Source organism: Capsicum annuum, chromosome 1, assembly GCF_002878395.1.
Source record: "Capsicum annuum cultivar UCD-10X-F1 chromosome 1, UCD10Xv1.1, whole genome shotgun sequence".
In the NCBI taxonomy this organism is placed as follows: domain Eukaryota; kingdom Viridiplantae; phylum Streptophyta; class Magnoliopsida; order Solanales; family Solanaceae; genus Capsicum; species Capsicum annuum.
Genome location: NC_061111.1, coordinates 244,391,327 through 244,411,734, shown reverse-complemented (window position 1 = coordinate 244,411,734; position 20,408 = coordinate 244,391,327). Strand labels below are relative to the sequence as shown.

The following is a 20,408-nucleotide window of genomic DNA, read 5'->3' as shown; positions in this document are numbered from 1 at the left end:
CTTTTGCCGCCCCTTGCATCTATGTAGCTCCGCCCCTGGTGCACACGCAACCCCTCTCCCCAGACACACTGTGGTTACACCGGGCATGTTGTTGTATTTACGAAAAGGTATGTGTATAGAAGGGAGGAGGGGCGGGGGGGGGGGGGGGGGGGGGGGAGAAACATCTTTCACATATTCAACAAAAACTGTAGTACATTCAGTTTCATGTAAGGAACAAGAGAGGAAAGAAGATGAACCAGACATAACACTAAGGGGAAACTAGTCGACGCTAAAAGGTCCCCAATTGTGAACCCCAAAACTAGTCAAGAAACTACAATAATTAACAAATATACCTCGTGTACGCGATCAGATAGCCTTTTGGTTGTTTGATGTTAGTAGGCCCATTTGTTCAGTAAGCTGTTCCATGTTCTGAGTTTTGTTCCATCCATTTTCTTGTGGTTTTGTTTCACTTGTGTTTGAAGTATCATCCATTACGGCAGACTCCATCTCTTCCGTCTCTCCAGGTGAAGGGCTTTGAAGAAACTTCTCCCAGAAAGGGTCACCCACACTAGGAAACTCTTGTATATCATCCAGCAAACCAGTCTGCCATTCAAGAGGATCAGGAGAGAAACTACCAATATCTAGTGGCATTTTTCCGTCCACTCCAACTGCGGTATCCATGAAAGAATCATGCTCCATCTCAGATCCGATAATATCTATATTGTTTTCAGGTAAAATTTCTGGCAACTGTGATAGCTCGGGCATGATTATATCTGATGCAGGAAGTGAACAAGGAGGCAAATCTTGAGATCCTACCAACGAGCTTATGTCTGCGAATTGATTATTGGCGATTTCAGGAGATGTGCCAATACGAGATGACTGGATCTCGGAAGTGGAAGGAGACATACTTTGACCGGCAATTGCTGAAACTGTATTTAGCAAGGGCTGGCCAGAAGTTGGTGGGACTTCCTGAAGAGTGACTCCTGAAACACGAGTTGAAGATGCATTAGATGGTGGTGAACCGTCGAGGAAACTTTCAGGACTGTTGCTGAAGTTCTCTAATCTAGGTGAAGAATCTAGTTTTGAAAGCTCCCTGAGCATTGCCTTTGCTGCCTCATTCATCATAGGTTGGTACTTTACAATCTGTCCATCCGCAGGGGTAACGGAGTGATCCCGTGACACAATGTCCTGCTTAATCCTTCGTTTCTTGCTGCCTTCAGTTATACGCTTATTACTCTCATTTTGCTGCTGTACAAACTGTTGCAAGAACCCAGGGCTGTTAACAGCTTTTGCCAGGAATGACATCATCTGTTGTTGTCGCTGCTCCATTCCCTGAAGGCGCTGTACCATCCCTTGCAACTGATTGTCAGTGGTTTGCTGTTGCTGTCTGAGCCTAACCAGCTCTTGCATAAGCACATTCTTGTCCCTTTTCAGCCTCTCCACCTCTTCTTCAAGCCCAAATTTTCCAACCTCGACACAAGCTGATGCATTCTGTCCATGTGGCTGCTGCTGTTGTTGAGTATGTCCATGAGCAGGTTTACGCCGACTTATACTTTTAAGCAGGTGCTTCTGACCTCTTAAGAATCCCTCGTTAGCAAATTCCCAGCGGTCTGGATCAACCTTTCTAAAACCCTGTATGTCCACAAAAACCCCAAAAAGAGGGAAGTGTAAAGGCATGAGTAGGAGTCTGATAAGCAACACAAAGATCCCTGCGCCAATATTTCAAACTAAGGGTAATTAATCAACAAAAGAGTTTACTAATTGGCTTTGTTTGCCATTAAGATCACTCGTCAGGTTTCGTTCGACAAACAGAAAAAAATCAATTAACACTTGACGGAATAACTTTGTTTACTTAAGAACTGTAATAGGGGCGCAACCTCATTTACCTACTCCAATTTACACAAACACGTTTTTTTTATAAAATGCAGATAGATACGTTTATGTGATGCAACACACACAACCATCCAAATAAAACACATAAGAATATTCTCCCCTAGAATACAAAAATTGAAGAAAAGGTAAAATAATGGATGCATCTCCACATCCGACTGATACTCAACTATAGCATATAATTCAGACGGCACGGATGTAGCAAGGAGAAAAGAAAGATTTTGGAGAAGAAACAGAGAACATCAAGAACGGGGATTTTTATGCTCAATCAAACTAGCATGAACTGCAAAGAGAGATTTAATCATGACGGAGATGGACAGACAAGGATCATTCACAAATTTGGAGGATATTAGGAGGTGATAGAGAAGGAAGATTGGGAGGAGTCACATCACAAGTGGGAGGAAGGGGTGGTGGCCTTTCTTTCTTGATTTTCTTTGGAAGGTTCTCCTTTTCCACAAGCCTAAGCAATATAATTAATTTGTTTCCTTTCCTTCTTTCCTATAAAGTCATGAATCACACCTATATTGACCAACACGCCTTATACGCTATAGGAGTTCCTGTAGTGCCACTAAGTAATTATATTTAATAAACTTGAGGAACCTCTTTTCCTTCACATTTCATACCTTGGCATGTTTCGCAGGTCAATTGAACGACGCATTTGCAAAAAATGTCTAACAGTTTTAAAAGCGATAGATAATCAAAATTCAATCTCTTTCCTTCTTCTCATTTCCATTTTCTTTCTTCCTTTCCATCTCTTCCTCTTGACACCTTTTCCGTCTCTTTATCATCTGTTTGTCCTTCAAAGACTTCTTTCGCTCTTCCCAAAAACTCATCACATCTTTGTAACCTTATTTGTCTTTCCAAGACTTCTCTTCACTCTTTGCAAGAACTCCTCCCATCTCTCATCACCTTTTTGTCATCTGAAAACTCCTTAGTCCTCTTCTCAATAGCTCTCTTTTCATCATCACATTTCTATCACCTTTTTGTTACTTCGTCTCCCAAAACTCTTTTTTCTTCTCAAGAATTTTTCATTTCAGCATCACATCATCTCCATCACAATTATATCACAAGAGAGCGAATAAAATAGCTTCAAATAACCTTTGCTCTTATATCAATTAGCTAAGAATAACAATGGAAGAGGAAGAGCTTTTCGCACTGAAATCTACCACAACTCACATAGTCACACCAAAGCAGCTTAACATTCAGGCTTCTATACCACACCCTAGGTCTACAAAGAGCTTCGGTCCATAACCTCAAAGAAAATCAGAAAGTTCCAAATTTTGAAAATCTGAGAGTTGAAAACCAGTGAGATCCTACATTCCAACCCCAATTTGGTCTCTCAACGAATTTAGAACAAACTAAGGTCAATTTTGTGTTGATGTTATCCACGATTTCTTTATTTTCTTTGATGAATTTGTGATACTTAGATCAGATCGACAACTGTGTTTTCCACGAGGCTTGAAGGATGTTTAACACCTGTCCTTTGGATTAAATGAACCTCCAAAGCTTAATCTACTCTTTTTGTCACATTTTTGCATTCTTACGACTCACTTTTCCACTCATTGGAATGACTACAAGAGTTGTGGTAGAAGCTCTTCTTCTTCAATGGTTTTCCTTAATTCACTGAAGAACAAATGTGAAGTAAATAACCATTACTCAAGGCTTAACCTGAGCTATTTCACTCTCCTCTTTTTCTTGTGATATGAATGTGATAGATATGTGACGGAACGAAGAATTCTTGAGAAGAGGAAAAAGTAAGTCTCTGTAAAAAGGTGACAAAAAGATGATAGAAATGCAATGGTGAAAGGAAGATTTCTTGAGAAGAGGAGAAAGCATTGAGGAGACGAAAATGTAACAAAAAATAATAGTGAAAGGAATATTTCTTGAGGGGGGTAAAATATCTTAAGAGGACAAAAAGACAATTAGAGATGGCAAATGCAAAAGAAGTCCGGAAGACAAAAAAAGTTATAGAGGCGGGAGAGGTTTCTGAGAAGAGTGAAAAAATTTTAAGAAGGTCAAAAAGGTAATAGGGACATGATGGAAGCTTTTTTCTCTTTTTTTTTGGATAATGGTAAAGTAACATGATGGAAAATTTTACTGATAAAATAAAGCAATGGAACATGTGAAGGGCTCTTGGGAAGACAAAGAAAGAGGGGCACAAGTCCTATAATATGCTAAGGTTATCATGTTAAAACAGGAACGAGCAGATAACTTACAGAATCTCTAGACAACTCACCTAACAATATAGCGGAATCTCATTTCACATAAAAGTTTGAGATGAGCAATCTAGTGAGACCCAAACGCATACGGACGATAACATTTTCTGTCTTGTGATAAAAAGAAAATTTTAGATGGATTTCCAAATTTGTCTGTTGGTTTCCTCAAACTTTCATAACTCACTTTGAGATCTTCAACGAGGATTCCTGATATAGATCAAAGCTCCATATATATGCTAGAACATCTTACCCCCACCCCACCCCTAACCCAAACACACACACATGTTATTATCACCTTTCGCAACTTTTAAATCCACAAAAGGCAACACAGCCACCTTTTCCATGGAGAACGAACTGAAAAACAAGGTCATGAACCTTATTTATTACTAAACTTCAGTCCAGATCAGATCACACCTTGAGGTGCACTACAGAGAGAGATATTTAAACATCATAGAGCATCAACCTGCAGCTACTATATCAGACCCCCTATTCGTTTGGGAACGGCAGTGATAATAATATAAGTTGCCACTGTACAAATATGATGCAGATATCGACAGTCCTATAATCAGTTTTATTGAGGTCAAGAAATATACATGCTTCTTACAGATTATACACAATAAGCACAACTTTTCATAGTAACCGATTCTCAAAGCCCAATCGCGTAAAGTTTGAAACTAGGTGGATAGTAAGCCTGCCCTTCTACTGTAACTACACCTATCTACTTAAATAACAAGCTTTTGACTGTGGCAGGATTCGACCCTAGAACTGCACCTAATCCACACATCAGACGTTGCAGTCTTACCACTCCAAAGTCATGGGGTCACAATAAGAACAGCTTTCATGTAATAATTTTGCGTTATCTTTTTATTTTATCAGTTCAATAAATTTCATTATCTTAGGGAAATTAAATCCGATATTGATCTTAAGACTAAAATATTGAACCTCGACTAATCCAAAAGTTGGATTGCACTAGCTACATTGAAAACGTATGTTGGAGGAACAACACTCAACGATGTCCTCAATCGGATAATTGGGGAAATAGGGCACACAAACAATGCACATCATTAATAATAAAGCAAATGGCAGATACTCAAGAGCAGCATTCTTTAATTCAACATAATAGTTGATTGAAGTTGAAGGGGAGCCTTGGAGCAACAGGTAAAGTTGTTCACGTGACCAGGAGGTCACGGGTGCAAGCCAGCCTCTGGCAGAAATGCAAGGTAAGGCTGCATAGAATACATCCTTGTGGTGGGCCCCTTCCCCGGACCCTACACATAGCGTGAGCTTCAGTGCACCGGACAAACCTTTTCTAATAGTTGATTAAAGTTAACATCATAAGGTTGAAAACATTAGTATTCCATTTAGTAATCATCATAACAACAACAAGAGACCACACCGAACAAGAAGCTAGCAGGAATCCTCGTTGAAGACGCCGCTGTGAGTTATAAAGTTTGGAGGAAGCAAATAGACAAATTGGGAAATCCATTTAGAATTTCATATCACAAGACAGAAAATGTTATTGTCCTAATACTTCTGGTATACACACACACACACACACACACACACACACCACCCCACACCCCCTTCTTCCGGCTTTCACCATCCCTCTCTACAAATGTGATTATCACCTTTCACAACCTTTAAATACACAAAACAAAAACACACCACCTTTACTATGGAGAAAGAATTGGAAACAACATCAGGAACCCTATCACTAAACTTTAGTCCAAATCAGATCAGGCCTTGAGGAGCACTAGGGAGAAAAATATTTTGACATTATATAGCATCAATCTGCAGCTACTATATCAGGTCCCCTATTCATTTGGGAACAGCAGTGATACAATACAAATGTCCAAACATGATGCAGAATAATCAATTTTATTGTGGTCAAGAAATATACATACTTCGTGCTAGATAATCTACTTGATGACACGAGCACAACTTTTTCCTGATAACCTAGGAATTTTGAAGGCTCAGTCATGTAAGGTTCGAAACTTGCTGGATAGTGGGCCTGCTCTTCTACCATAGCTGCCATTAACTACTTAAATACCAAGTTTTTGACTCTGGCAAGATTCGACCCTTGGTGTGCACCTAATCCACACAGAGTCATTGTGCTCTTATGACTCCAAAGTCATGGGGGTCACAATAGGCACAACTTTAATGTAATGATATTTCATTATCTTTTTAATTTTCTCAAGGCTGAAGGAGAGCCACAGGTAAAGTTGTTGTCATGTGACAAGGAGGTCACGGTTCAAGCCTTGAAAACAAACTTTGACAGAAATGCAAGATAAGGCTGCGCACAATACACCCTTATGGTGGGGCCCTTCCCCAAACCCGGTGCATAGCGGGAGTTTTAGTACACTGGGCTGCCCTTTTTTAATAATAAATGTTCATTATCTTAGGGGAACTAGATCCTATATTGATCATAAGAACAACAACAAACCCAGTATATTCCCACATAGTAGGGTCTGGGGAGGGTAAAATGTACGCAACCCATGTCACTACCTCCGAAGAAGTAGAGAGGTTGTTTCCGATAGACGCCCGGCTCAGGATATTGATCATAAGAGTTAAAAAAAAAAAAAAAGAGTATGTGAGATATTATTAAGGCATCGAGTAGATGCAGGGATACAAAGGGGATCTGTCAGCTCAGTAGGTACCAGAAAAATATATAAAGTTAAGGAGCTGACAAATCTAGCTAAGAGAAAAAATGTACCGCAAAAGTTGGATTGCACTAGCTATAGTAAAAAACTAAGTTGCTCGGACTCGGGTGCGGGTGTCCGATACGGGTACGAATCTAGAGGTTGGATCCTTCACTGTCTCAATTTAAAGATTCGGGGATATGGATCTAGGGATGGATACGGGTGCGGGGATTTGGCGAAAAATAATTTAAATATCTAAAAATAGAGTTATAAAACATAAATTTTGAGATATTATGTGGAAAACTTAAGGAGAAAATATTTTTCAAGAAGAAAATCCTGAAAGGAGATTAAAAAAAAGCAAAAACATAGAAATTTTTGTATACAAGTATTCCATTTTCTTCAATTTCACCTTAGCTTTTATTTTGATTATAGAATTTCTTAAATCTGTCCGAACTTTCCCAATCGATTTTGGTCAAAGTACCCAAAATCGGTTGACCATATCGGGTACGGATCCCACACCCACACCCATGTCGTGTCGACACGGGTGCGGCATCAAAAGTGAAGAGTCCAAGTAACTTAGGTAAAAAATGTATGTTGCAAGGCGCAACACTCAAAAAATGTCCTCAAATGGATAAGTAAGGAAATAGGGCTCAAGAACAATGAACATGGTATTCATAATAAAACAAATGACAAGTCCTCCAGAACAACATTCTTCAAGCAATAATCATAACAACAACAACAATAAGATACCATACCGAACAAGAAGTTATAATCTTTCATTTACCTGAATAAACTACAACAAATACGCAGAACAACAACAACAACAACATACCCAGTATCATCACACAAAACCATAACAACAACAAGAGACCTCATTGAACAAGAAAGTTATAGTCTTTCAGCTAGCCGGATAAACTACAAGATGTATGCAACAACAACATAGCCAGTATTATCCCACCAGTGGGATTTGGCCGAGGTAGAGTGTAAGCAAATCTTACCCCTATCTTGGGAGGTATGGAGGTTGTTTCCAATAGACCCTCATCTCAAGAAAAGTTACAACAAGTACCACCGAAGGGTGTGGCCTAGTGGTTAATGAAGTGGGTTGAGAAATTGAGGTTTCAGGTTCAAATCCCAGCAGAGATAAAAAATAAACTAGGTGATTCTTCCCATATGTCCTAGCCTTGGTGGACAGAGTTACCTAATATTTGTTGCAGAGGTGGTAGGTATCTTGTGGATCTAGTGGAGATACGCGAAAGCTGGTCCGGACACCACGGTTATCCAAAAAAAATAAAAGAAAAGTTACAAGAAGTACGTACAACAACATACTCACTACTCAGTGTAACCCCAGTTGTGGAGTTGTGGAGTCTGGAAGTAGACTGCGGACAAACCTTACTCCGGATTTATTACATAGAGAGGCTATCCCCTGAATACCCTCGACAACAACACCAACAACATACCCAATATAATCCCACAAGTAGGGTTTGGGGAGAGTAGTGTATGCAAAACTTACCCCAAACCTATGCTGCTTGGACTCTTACAAAATGTCGACCGATGCGTGTCGACCCCTCCAAAAATAGTATATTTTGAAGGATCCGACACGAGTGTAGCAACATTTATGGAGAGTCCGACCAAGTTAGAGAGGTTGTTTCCAAAAGATCCTCGGCAACTACAAGTATGCCCAAATCACAAACTAGTACGGCTCAAATTTCAGTTCTCACCATCCGTTTTTATCACATCAGTAGTCACCAAACACAATAAAAGCAAAGAGCAAGTACACCTGAATCAAAAACTAGTAGGGCTCAAATTTTCATTTATCAACATCCATTTATATCACATTATAAAGTCGCCAAACACATTAAAAAACAAAACGAGAAGAGAAAAGAGAAATGCATACATAAGTATTCAGTTGTCGACCAAAATTCGAAAAGTTGTTATGCTTAAAATACTTCGAAAGTGGAGTCTCGGGAGGATAGAGTGTGTGCAAAACTTACCCCTAACTTATTAGGTAGAGAGACTATTTCCAAAAGACCCTCGACAACTACAACAAGTACGCCTAAATCACAAACTAGTCGTGCTCAAATTTTCATTTCTCACTAGTTAGGACTCAAAATTTTCATTAATAAATATCCATTTTTTTAATAACCATAGTATTGGGGCCAACTTTTGCACACCTTGACTAATTCCACGAGATACCCTGCCACCTCCCACCGACAACAAGTACCAGGTAACTCTATCCATTATCAATATCCATTTTTATTACATTAGAAAGTAACCAAACACATTAAAAGCAAATGGCAAGTACGCCTAAATCACAAACTAGTTGGACTCAATTTTCGTTTATCAATATCCATTTTTTATTAATAACCATTGTGTCCGAGCCAGCTTTCGCGCATCTCGACTAATTTCATGGGATACCTACCATCTCACACCAACAACAAGTACCATGTAACTCTATCCATTATCAATAGCCCATTTTTTTATAACCGTGGTGTCCTGACCAGCTTACGCTCACCTTGACTAATTCCACAGGATACGTGCCACCTCCCACCCCCAACAAGTACGACGTAAAACTCTATCCATTATCAATATCCATTTTTCTCAAAATAATCGTAGTGTCCTGGCCAACTTACTCGCACCTTGACTAATTCCACGAGATGCCTACCACCTCCCATAAGCAACAAGTACGAAGTAACTCTATCCATTATCAATATCCATCTTTTTAAAATTAACCATGGTATCCTGGCCATCTTGTACACACCTTGACTAATTCCGTGTTTACCTACCACCTTCCACCGGCAACAAGTACCATGTAACTCTATCCATTAACAACATCTATTTATACCACATTAAAAAGTCACCAAACACAAACAAAACCAAAAAACGAATAGAAAAAAAAAAAGAGAAAATGCATACATACATAGGTATTCAGCTGCCGAACAAAGCTCGAGAAATTATTATGCTTAAAATACTTTGGCAATAAATCCCTAGCAAACTCCGGTGGATCCCAAACCACAAAACTATTATTTGTAGCACTCCACGACACAATTTTATCCGTACTCGAATCATCCACCATATCATACGTCTTCACCAAAAACGGCGGCGGCGCATTCGCACTCGGCATCGGCGCCGGCGTGGGAGCCGGAGCTCCAGTTGATGAATTCGACTCCATTCACGATTAACTATTCAGTTCGGGTCGGGTCAAGCCAAATCGAATCATCAAAAACCCTAGGATTTTAGAGAGAGAAAGAAGGGGATTTTTAGAGAGAGAAAGGGTGTGAGGACTGTGATTTGAATAAAATTGGACCGGCGATGGAAAAAGGGACGAATTTTGTTGGTTAAAATAAAAGAAAAGATTGTAGTGACGGCGGTAGAGTTGAAGATAAAATGACCAACTTACCCTTATCTTTTTATTTAATTGCATATTTGTTTGGAGTGGAATTCACGGGGGCAAAAGTGAAAAGTTACTACATATTTATATTTATGATCATAAATTATTTTATTAAGAATAAAATAAATATTATAGAGCTAAAATGTTATTAAAGTTAGAAATTTATCATTTTTTTAAAGACGAACTAAAAAGAAAAATTAGTAATACAAATTGAGATGAGGGAATAAAAGATATAGTATTCTATGAATGAGGAGAGACATGAATGCTCCAGTACAAAAGTGTGAGAGGCTGGTTATAGATGATTTTAGGTGGGGTAGAGGTAGGTCGAAAAAATATTGAAGAAAGGTAATTAGGCATGACATGAAATAGTTATAACTTATGGATGACATGATCTTTGATAGGAAGGTGGAGAGATACAGATTATAGTAGAAGGTTTATTGGCTGGAGTACGTTCGTAATAGTAGGGAAGAGTGTTTTGTTTATTGGTGAAAGAACAAAAACGACACTTCAAATTAAACTATTTCTATGAAAATGGCCATGGAATAAATTTAAATTCAACTTTCTAACCATTTCAATTTACTATCTTGCTATATACTATTTCTACACACCTTCTATACAAATCTTATGCATATAAATATTCTATACGAAATTATACAGTTTTGATACACAATTTATACAATAAATGTATATTTTTTTTACACGTTTTATACAACAATTATATAATTTTCATACACTTTCTATATATATTTTATACATATACATATTTGATAGAACTATACAATTTCTATAAATATATCTTGTATAGATACATATTCTATTTAACAATTATAGCATTTTTATATAATTTATTATTATTTCTAAACAATAAAAAAAACAGAATATTTGATCAGTTAAAAAATTTATTGCAAAAAAAAAATTAAATATTTTTAAAAGGGTTGAATTGTCGAAGTTGAATACTCTATCAGTATATATATGGACTACGTAAGCCAAAATGACTCAAATTAGGAAATGACTATAAAACCAAAATAATGTATCTGACTGGTCACTTTTTAAAAAGTTTTCAAATTTGAGTTATTTGATTTAAAAAGTGTATATAGAGTGTCCTTTTCCCTTGTTTATATTTATACCTGTAGTTTCTTGCAGTTTCTTGTTCGTGGTGTTTTGGAGATATTTATGAATTTTGTATAGCTAGTTTATAATATTACCTTGTGGACGTCTTGTTTTCTTTATTATCTAGCGGTGTGATATAACTTTTTGCTGTTTGCTGTATATGTTTTTTGTTTGCTACCATGGTATCTGTCTTGAGTTGAGGATCCTATCGAAAATAGCCTCAAAATAACCTCTCTGCTTCATTCTTGAGATAGTGGTATGGACTGTGTACACTTTATCTCTCTCAGACTCCCACTTTGTATTATTGTTTTTGTTGTATATTATTGTCAAATATGAAGCTACAGTAGTTTATGTTAAGTATGTTTTCACCACATATGTTATCATCTTTCATACTCTATTTTGTGATATTGTATTGAGTAGATTTTCATCATGTATGCTTATGTTGATTTAATTCAATACTAAAGTTATCGCTATGCGTGGTGTCCGGGAAAGGGCCGTATCACAAGGGTGTACTGTACGCAACCTTATCTTGCATTTCTGCCAGAGGCTGTTTCCAGGATTTAAACTCATGACCTCCTTGATCACATGAGATTAACTTTATCAATTACTCCAAGGCTCCCCTTTCCTTTAATAATTAATACTACATTTTAAAAAGATTCAACACCAATACAATAACATTTTCTCCTAACTAACATAAAATCAGGTAAATAGTGTATGAATGGCTTTTAATGTTCTTAATTTAGTAGTAGTATTGACTTTATGCACTTATTTTTGTCAGTGAAAGTGATGTTTGCCTTAAAAGTATAATTTTCATGACATCAAATTAATAAAATATAAACCAAAAAAGGAAAGTGAAAGGATGGATGAGAAGAAGCCAAAAAAGGAAAGGGACCCCGTACCGGGAGAATTGAACCCGACGTGAATCGAACACGCAACCTTCTGATCTGGAGTCAGACGCGCTACCATTGCGCCACGGATCCCTGATGGCTTTTGTATATCAATTAAAATTTATATTATTGTATAAATCATTGCTATCTTTTTAACTCCAAAATGTTACTCCATTCGTTTCAATTTATTTGACACAATTCAAATTAGTTTAAACATGTCGGCATTTAATCGTAATTTTTCGTATGTCTTACATATTTTGAAGTATTAATTACTGTGACTTATAATACGTTTTACGTAGTTTCCAACAACAACATATACCTAGTGTATTCCCACAAGGTGGGGTTTGGAGAGAGTAAAGTGTACATAGTTCATACCATTACCTTAGATGAAGCAGAGATACATTTTTACGTAGTTTTCAAATATATAAATTTTATTTCAAAAAAATTCAAGATTTCATGCTCAAATGCTCGATCAAATTTACACGGTTTGGACCTCAAAAAGCGAAATATGCCACATAAATTAGGACATACAGAGTATTATTTTTTTACGTTTTCTCGCTATCCGATAGTCGTATTGGGGTTCAATCAAATTTGAATTCGTGCATTGCAAGGCCTACTTTTGTGGTCTGTGTTCCTAATAGGACTCCCCTCTTTCAGGAGGTTCAAACTCGAAACCTCACTAATTAAGGGTAAAGGGATCTCACATAAAATTATATATTTGCCATTCAAATCCATTGCTTTTTAATTATTCTTTTTCCTTCAGCAATCGAACTTGTGGCTAGTGGAATATAAGTTATTTTGAAATTAAAGTCATGCGCGGACATAACTTATGGACATTATGATACAAAGATATAAATTTATATCTCAATAAAATTTATTCTATACGAGGAGTATAAATTAAGACCAATACAAGATAGAAACAAAAAAACGTAAACAATCGAGATCTCATCTATTCCACCGTACGCTTTTAAGTTTAAATTTGGTTAGTAGTAGTAGTAAACTCCACATAATTGATGCAACATTTGGTTGAACAATATTATTTTATATGAAATAAGAATATGTAAGTTGAATATGTGGTTTTCATAACAATGATCTATATATATTATAAAGTAAAGGACGAAACATCAGATGAAGCCAAGTGGCAAATTAATGAGATGTCACGTGTCAGTTTTTAGGACAAACTTAATAGTATTGTAATAAGAATTTATAATTATCTGAATTAAAAATATATTATCTTTTAAAAAATATTAATTAGTTTTAAAATAGAAACCTACAATGAAAGAATTCTAACTAAACTTATATTTCATAAATTTATTTGTATTAAATATAATAATAAATATATTATTATTATTATTAGATATAAATAATATATATTTATGATGCGTATCTAAAACTTATACTTACTTGCAATTATTTTAAAATTTAAAATATAAATTAAAATTTAATAATTAAATTTAACGTAGATATCTATTTGAAATACCTATATGTATCTAATTTGTCATTGATTTTTATTTTTAAAAAATAACAAAGAAACAAAAGAAAGAAACAAAGAAAGGAAAGGAAAGAAAAGGAACGAAAATTGCAAAAAACGTGGAAAAAAAGTAAAGAGTAATAAATTGTTACTTTCGAATCATATCTATATATATTATAAAGCAGAGGATGAAGCACCAGAAGAAGCCATGTGGCAAAATGTTGAGGCAAAATGTTGAGAAGTCATGTGGCAGTTTTTAGGACAAAACTTAAATGTTGTAATAAAAAATTTAAATTTAAAAATATTAAATATTTAAATTAAATAGTAATACTAAAAAATTCCCCTAACTTTACGTAATTATAGTTATACATCAATTTATTAAAAAGAAAGTTTTGGTATCTTATTAAATATTTAAATTAAATAAGATTTTTATAATTATTTGAATATAAAATACATTATCTTTTTACAAAAATTATCAATTAGTTTAAAAATAGAAACCCACAATGAAAGAGTTCTAAATGAACTTTTATAGTTCATAAACTTATCTGTATCAAATATAATGATAAATATATTACTATTAATTATTAATATTATTAAATATAAATAATATATATTTGTAATGTGTATCTAAAACTTATCTTTACTTGCAATTATTTTAAAATTTTAAATATAAATTAAAATTTAATAATTAAATTTAATTTATATATCTACGTGAAATACCTTTATATATCTAAGTTGTCAATTGATTTTTATAAAAGAAAAAAATAACAAACAAACAAAAGAAAGAAAGGAAGGAAAGAAAAGAAGAATAGAAAATAAAAATAAAAAAAGATGGGAAAAAAAGTTAAACTGTCAAAAATTAATTAAGAGTAATAAATTATTAATTTTAAATTTAAAATAATATTAGCTTGAAATTAGGAAGCTAATGTTGAAGAGTTTTAAATGAACTCTTACTATTCATAAATTTATCCCTATCAAATACTATTTTAAATATATTCAAATATTAATTTAAAAATAAAATATTAACCTAAGTAACAATCATAATAATAATAATAGTTTAGTAGTAATAGTAGTACACGAGCAGCACTCCTAATTTTTAAAATGCAGTCATCATCATCATCATCATAATAATAATAGTAGTAATACTAGTACACAAGCAGTACTTTCAATTTTAAAAATGTATAATAATAATAATAATAATAATAATAATAATAATAATAATAATAATAATAATAATAATAATAATAATAAATACACGTCTCTTACCCCCAATGATAAAATTTGCTTTAAAATTTGAACTGAAAATCAATTGTTTTGTTGGATGTGAGTGTTCCCTTTTTATAGCATATCATCCTCTTTAATAGCAACTAAAAGTTTTTTCTATTTTTTTTATTTTTATATTTATATTTATCCAATCAATATTTTGATCTTCTTATAACAAACTGAAAAGTTTTTTCTCTTTTTTTTCTTTATTTTTATATTTATATTTATCTAATCAATATCCTAATCTTCTTATAACAAACTGATATGAAATTTGAATTTGAATTTAAATGAAATTTGAGTTAGAATAGATTTCTAACTTCTTGATTAACCTCTCTTATATATATACACACACTCCTACAGTGACATATAATATTAAACTCTCTTCTACTTCTTTGTTATTGATCATTAGATTTATTCGTGAATTTATTTATTGCATTCTTCATATTCTTTATTTTTTTTTAGCAATGGAACATTTTTATTTTTTTATGCAGATGACTGATGGTGCTATTACAGACTAATTTATTTTCACTATATCTAAACTTGAACACAAGTAAGTAATATCTTTCTATTCGTTTGTTTTTTAATAAAAATAAATTTAATTACGTAAATGAAAATCAAATCACCTTTAATTGAAAAGTTAAGTTGTTTTTTAAATACTAACTTTTATTATTATTTTCATATAATTATTTTAAAAAATAAATGATCTTATTATTTTGTGTGTTTCTATTTTATGTGATGATTTAATTATTTAATATGGTATTGCAAGATTTCTTACATATTTTAGGATTAACAACAAAATGTACTAAATTTAAAATACTAATCAAATTTGATGTTTAATTATTTTTGCTAATATTTTGTAAAATTGTTCCTAAAGCTTAAAAAGTATTTTCCTAAAGTTGTTCAAATTAAATGAACATAAAGAATGAGCTGCTTGAGAAGTGAGATCTAATATGGTTGTTATCAAATATGACTGTCCCCAAGTGTCGTTGTGATTGTAGATGCAAGGTCATAGCGAAGAAGATTGTAGAATGAGCAATGTTTAAAAGTACAAAGAAATATATAAATGTGCCTCATACTAAGGTTGATGAGGGTGGAAAGAAAATGTACATTGTGATTATGATGACTACTTTACAAATAGATTCTGACATTCAAAAGTTTGATGAGTTATTAGTTATCATCTTTATTTTCACGTTTACGTAAAAGTTTCTTTGTATCTGTTTATATCACAATCTTATAAAATTTTGAAATTCTTAATATTTTTCTATTTTTCTATTGAAATTTAGAAGAATTGCAAGGACTTCTATTGAATTTAAAAGTGTAAATATCATTTGTCCGGGAACCAAAGAAGACAGGGTGTTGAAGTTATCTGTCACATAGAGAAAAATTTAAAAAGATGGAGAACAAGCGAGAAATAAATAAGGTACAGCTAAAAAATAAATAACATGGTAAAGTTTAGGTGATTCAAAAAAAGATTGTTTTAAGTTAAAAGATACTTATAACTTTAGATTTAAATTGAAATATAGTATAACATATAATTCAAATTTATATATACACAATTATGATGTCTCTTCTCATTTTCATATTTATATGAAGTCACTCAAACTCATCATAAGACGATGTAAACTCTAAAATTAATTTGTCTTGATGCAATAATTAATTTGATATGTTTTTAATTTGATTTTGAATCCAAATTAGCATTCTAGACATTTGATGATTTTGAATTTTTATTTATCACACCTTCTTTCATGATTTTAGAATGTTAGTGTTACTCTACCACTTAGTACTCATCATTACTTAATTCAAATTTGATTCAAGATAGTAATGATATATTGCATAGAGATTTTTGTTTTCTTTTTCAATATTACTCCTTTGTAAATTATCTTGAAGTTTCAAATAAATAATCATAGGCTATTTTGAGAGATATGTGATTTGATGTGTCTTGATCTTCTTCTGTAAAGAGTGTCGAAGTTGTTAAACATGAACTTCTAAAAGAAACATGATAGGTTTGAATAATAAATTTTTCATTAAGTCGACAAGATATATTCATCTTAAAATTCTCTAGTCCAACAATTGTATTTCAACAGCTAGATTTGAACTCCTAAATTTATAGTAGTTGATAACTTATTAAGTTAATGTGATCGAAAAAATATTTTCAAAACTTAAGTAATTAAAGTATAATAGAAAAATGTGCATCGATGATTGGAGGTGAGAGGAGAGATTTGAATTACTTTTTAGAATATAATGAAGTAATATAATGCATATATTATTATTTATAAATTTTAAACAAAAGAGCTTGAGGGAGGGGTGGGGTGGGGGGCAGAGCGGAAGGGAATATTAATAATCTAATACCTTTAAGTTGTAAGTAATATATATAAAAATATATGTGATTATTCTTTTCGCATATATTTAGTTAGAAGTGGGGGATAATATATTTTTTTGAGGGGGGGAGGGGAAAAATATTAATAATCTAATATGTTTAAATAGTGAATAATACATAAAAATATATATGATTGTTTTTTTGAATGTATATTTAGTTATAGGTGTGGGAGGAGATAGATTTTTTTTATTCTTTTAAAATTATAACTTGAGGAGGTGGGGTGGAGATGAGGTGGGTGGGGATTAGAATTTTTAGTTTATTTTTTTCGCATTTTATTGAGAAATAATGTGATAGCTTAACTTTTTTTAAGATAATAAAATTTAACATGCTCGATCGAAACATTTCAATATAAAATGATTAAAAATAATACTTTAATATTCTCCGCGTATCGCGCGGGTACGTATACTAGTATTCACTATATAGTAATCCTTGAGTTATTAGTTTCATGTGAACAATTCTTTTATTAAAATCTATATCTATATATTATTAAAAGAAAGGGCAAGAGGGGTACTCCTCGATTGTGTCATATGTATTTATCTTGCTAACTAACTGGTTATATACTCTAAATTTTACACAAAGTATCATTCTAGAAAATTTAAAAAAATAAGAAATTTATTTATTTTTTTAAAAAGGGAGTTATAACTTATTAACTCTTTATCTAACTCGTTTTGACCCAACTCATTTTTATTCAAATAAATTTGGATCAGATTGAATGTAGACATATTCGTTATCTCGATCCATCCCTATTGGTTTCACATAATACTTACGTTATTCTAATTAAAATAGTCACGTACAGTATAATGTTGTGAGGATAAAAATAAAAATTTGGGGGATTTAGGGTTATTAATCAAATTGAAATGGGGGAGGCAGAAGAAGAGTATGATTCTGATCATGGTATGTATGTTGGGAATTGTAGGATGAGCCCAGAAATTCGTAAGGAGTATAAGAGACTGGTGGATGAGAGCGAGGTAATTACGTAAATTATTCTTTTTGTTTATTTTATTTCTGCTTGAAGTTAATTTTCAGCACTACAAAAATTTGCTGCGAACAGGGGTCTCTTTCAAGCCATCTTATTGTTCGAGTTTCAGTGATTTTCTCTACATACATCTTCCTCTTTAGATGACAATTAATCGACTGTAGCGATGTAGTCAAAATATAAGTTAGTCCACTCTAATATGAATTTAAAAGCTTTCAATTTGAATCCTAGACCTAAAATAAATTAAAGAAAACCCTAAATAAAGAAACCCACACAACCTAAACACAACATTACAAAATGCTAAACAAAGAAACCTAAAGAATCCTAAAATATGAAAGGAAAATTAACATAATGAAATTGAATAATTATTTTAGAAAATAGTATGTGATAATTTTGTCTATTTTATCGTCTTGCTTCAGACTTTTCAGTGTATTTAACAATATGATATAATAAAAATTTAAGTAACAATCAAAACAATTTTTTTTTTATTAACTAAAAACACAATATAATGTACAATATATAACAACCATCCAAACACTTTTAGGTGTTAAAAGATCTGCTAATAATTAATTTAGAGTCAATTCGAGAGAAAGTTACAATGATTCATTATCAATACAAATAAATTTTTGAAATTGAAATATAATGAAAAGTAAGTTGCAAAGAATATTAATAAAGAGACGACAAAACTAAAGAAAAAATTAACTACTCCTACCTTTTATTTCTCGTAACAATTCAAAATCACCACACAAAATAAATAATAATAGTAATTGCAACCTTTTATTTTTCTAAAAATACGTCCGCCTTTTATTTTGTCAAAACAATAGACAGTTTTGTTAGAACTCTCACGAGCCTAAAAGACAGATAGTTTTGTTCAGACTCCTATTATAATTTATTTTCCTAAAATAACATGTATTTAAAAAAAATAATTATTATTAGTGTTTATGTATAATTATAGTTTTAGAAAAATAGTAAAAAGACAATTTTGTCTATTGCAAAAAACTTTTAATGAAGGACAAAAAGTTTAATTCAATTTTCTAGGGATCTTCACACTTTTAATATACTAGTAAAATATACGTGCTTTGCACGTGTGTCTCGCATTAATTAATAATAAATTTTTATAAAAAAATAAATTATTGTGTGTATGTTAGAGTACTAAGTAAACAACTTTTTTAAAAAATAACATAAAAATTTTAAGATAAAAAATATACTTAAAGAAAAATATGATAACTCATCACCACATTTTTTCTCAAAAATCACTTTAACCTATTTTTGTTTCCTGTCATATTGTCGCAAAAAGGAATGATTCTCAATTTATAAAAATTCAAATTCAAAATTTTTTACTTCAATGAAAGTCACCAAACTATGAAAAATTTTATTTTTCCTTACTATTTAAGACTTTCTCTACGTCAACTGCCAAAATATGGGATAAAGAGAGAGAAAGTCTCTCTCTACTCTCCTTCTCTTCTTTGCCCATATCACCATGGATGAAACCTTAACCCCACCTTTGCTATCAAATCCACCAATACCTAACACTCCCAGAGAAATCCTTATGGAGGATCCCCCATCGTATAAAGACATTGTCGCTGGAAAATTGAACTCCCACCACATCTTGTGGGGATCGATGGAGTCAAGTACAAATGAGGGACCAGAACAGGGCTATAAAGGAATTCTATTATCAGAGGATGATAAGCTCCGTTTATACACTCCCTGGATCTACTCTGTGATCATCAAACCAATATAAGAGAATTTTAATCACCAATATCTCAAGAAAAAAGTTGAGGATCTACGGAAACTATCCGAAGCTCTGTGTCTCATAGATCTGGGATTGGGCTTTTACACCGTCAAACTCTCCAAGGCGGAGAACCAATAATTAATTCTTCAAGGAGGACCTTGGTTTGTAGCCAGCATTTTCCTATCCGTAAGAAAGTGGGAATCAAATTTTGTCCCTACCCCTTCAAAAATCGACTCAACGATGATTTAGGTCAGACTCTCTCACCTGCCTACAGAACTGTATGACGCCGTCATCCTCCATCGAATCGGCACTGAAATTGGAAATTTGCTAAAATTAGATGTATGCAACTCTGCGACTTCGAGGGGTAGATACGCAAGAATTTGCGTCCAAATCCCCCTGGACAACCAGTGATGGAATACCCGTACTTTTCCTAGTTTAAAATTTTTCTCCAAGAATGTTAAAAGCTTTCTTTTAAAGATA

At 33.1% G+C, this 20,408-nt stretch overlaps 1 protein-coding gene and 1 non-coding gene across 2 annotated transcripts; both read right to left on the bottom strand.

Annotated features, from left to right (window-relative positions):
* Positions 1-172: 172 nt before the first annotated feature.
* On the bottom strand, positions 173-10,049 carry LOC107850662 (heat shock factor protein HSF8-like). Its single transcript, XM_047401060.1, has 2 exons — positions 9,642-10,049; positions 173-1,611 (listed from the first exon to the last, which is right to left on the bottom strand). Exons 1-2 carry the CDS (start codon positions 9,891-9,893, stop codon positions 346-348), a joined length of 1,518 nt encoding a protein of 505 aa, XP_047257016.1. The 5' UTR covers positions 9,894-10,049; the 3' UTR covers positions 173-345.
* A 2,081-nt stretch (positions 10,050-12,130) lies between these two features.
* On the bottom strand, positions 12,131-12,202 carry TRNAW-CCA. Its single transcript has one exon. It is a non-coding gene; the product is annotated as a tRNA-Trp (tRNA).
* Between the last annotated feature and the right edge of the window lie 8,206 nt (positions 12,203-20,408).

What these genes read in the sequence shown, in the direction of transcription:
- LOC107850662 (XM_047401060.1), bottom strand. Translation starts at nt 9,893, where the DNA reads ATGGAGTCGAATTCATCAACTGGAGCTCCGGCTCCCACGCCGGCGCCG. An exon ending in TTCGGCAGCTGAATACCTAT is followed by an intron (nt 1,612 to 9,641) that starts GTATGTATGCAT and finishes GTGGACATACAG; the next exon opens with GGTTTTAGAAAGGTTGATCC.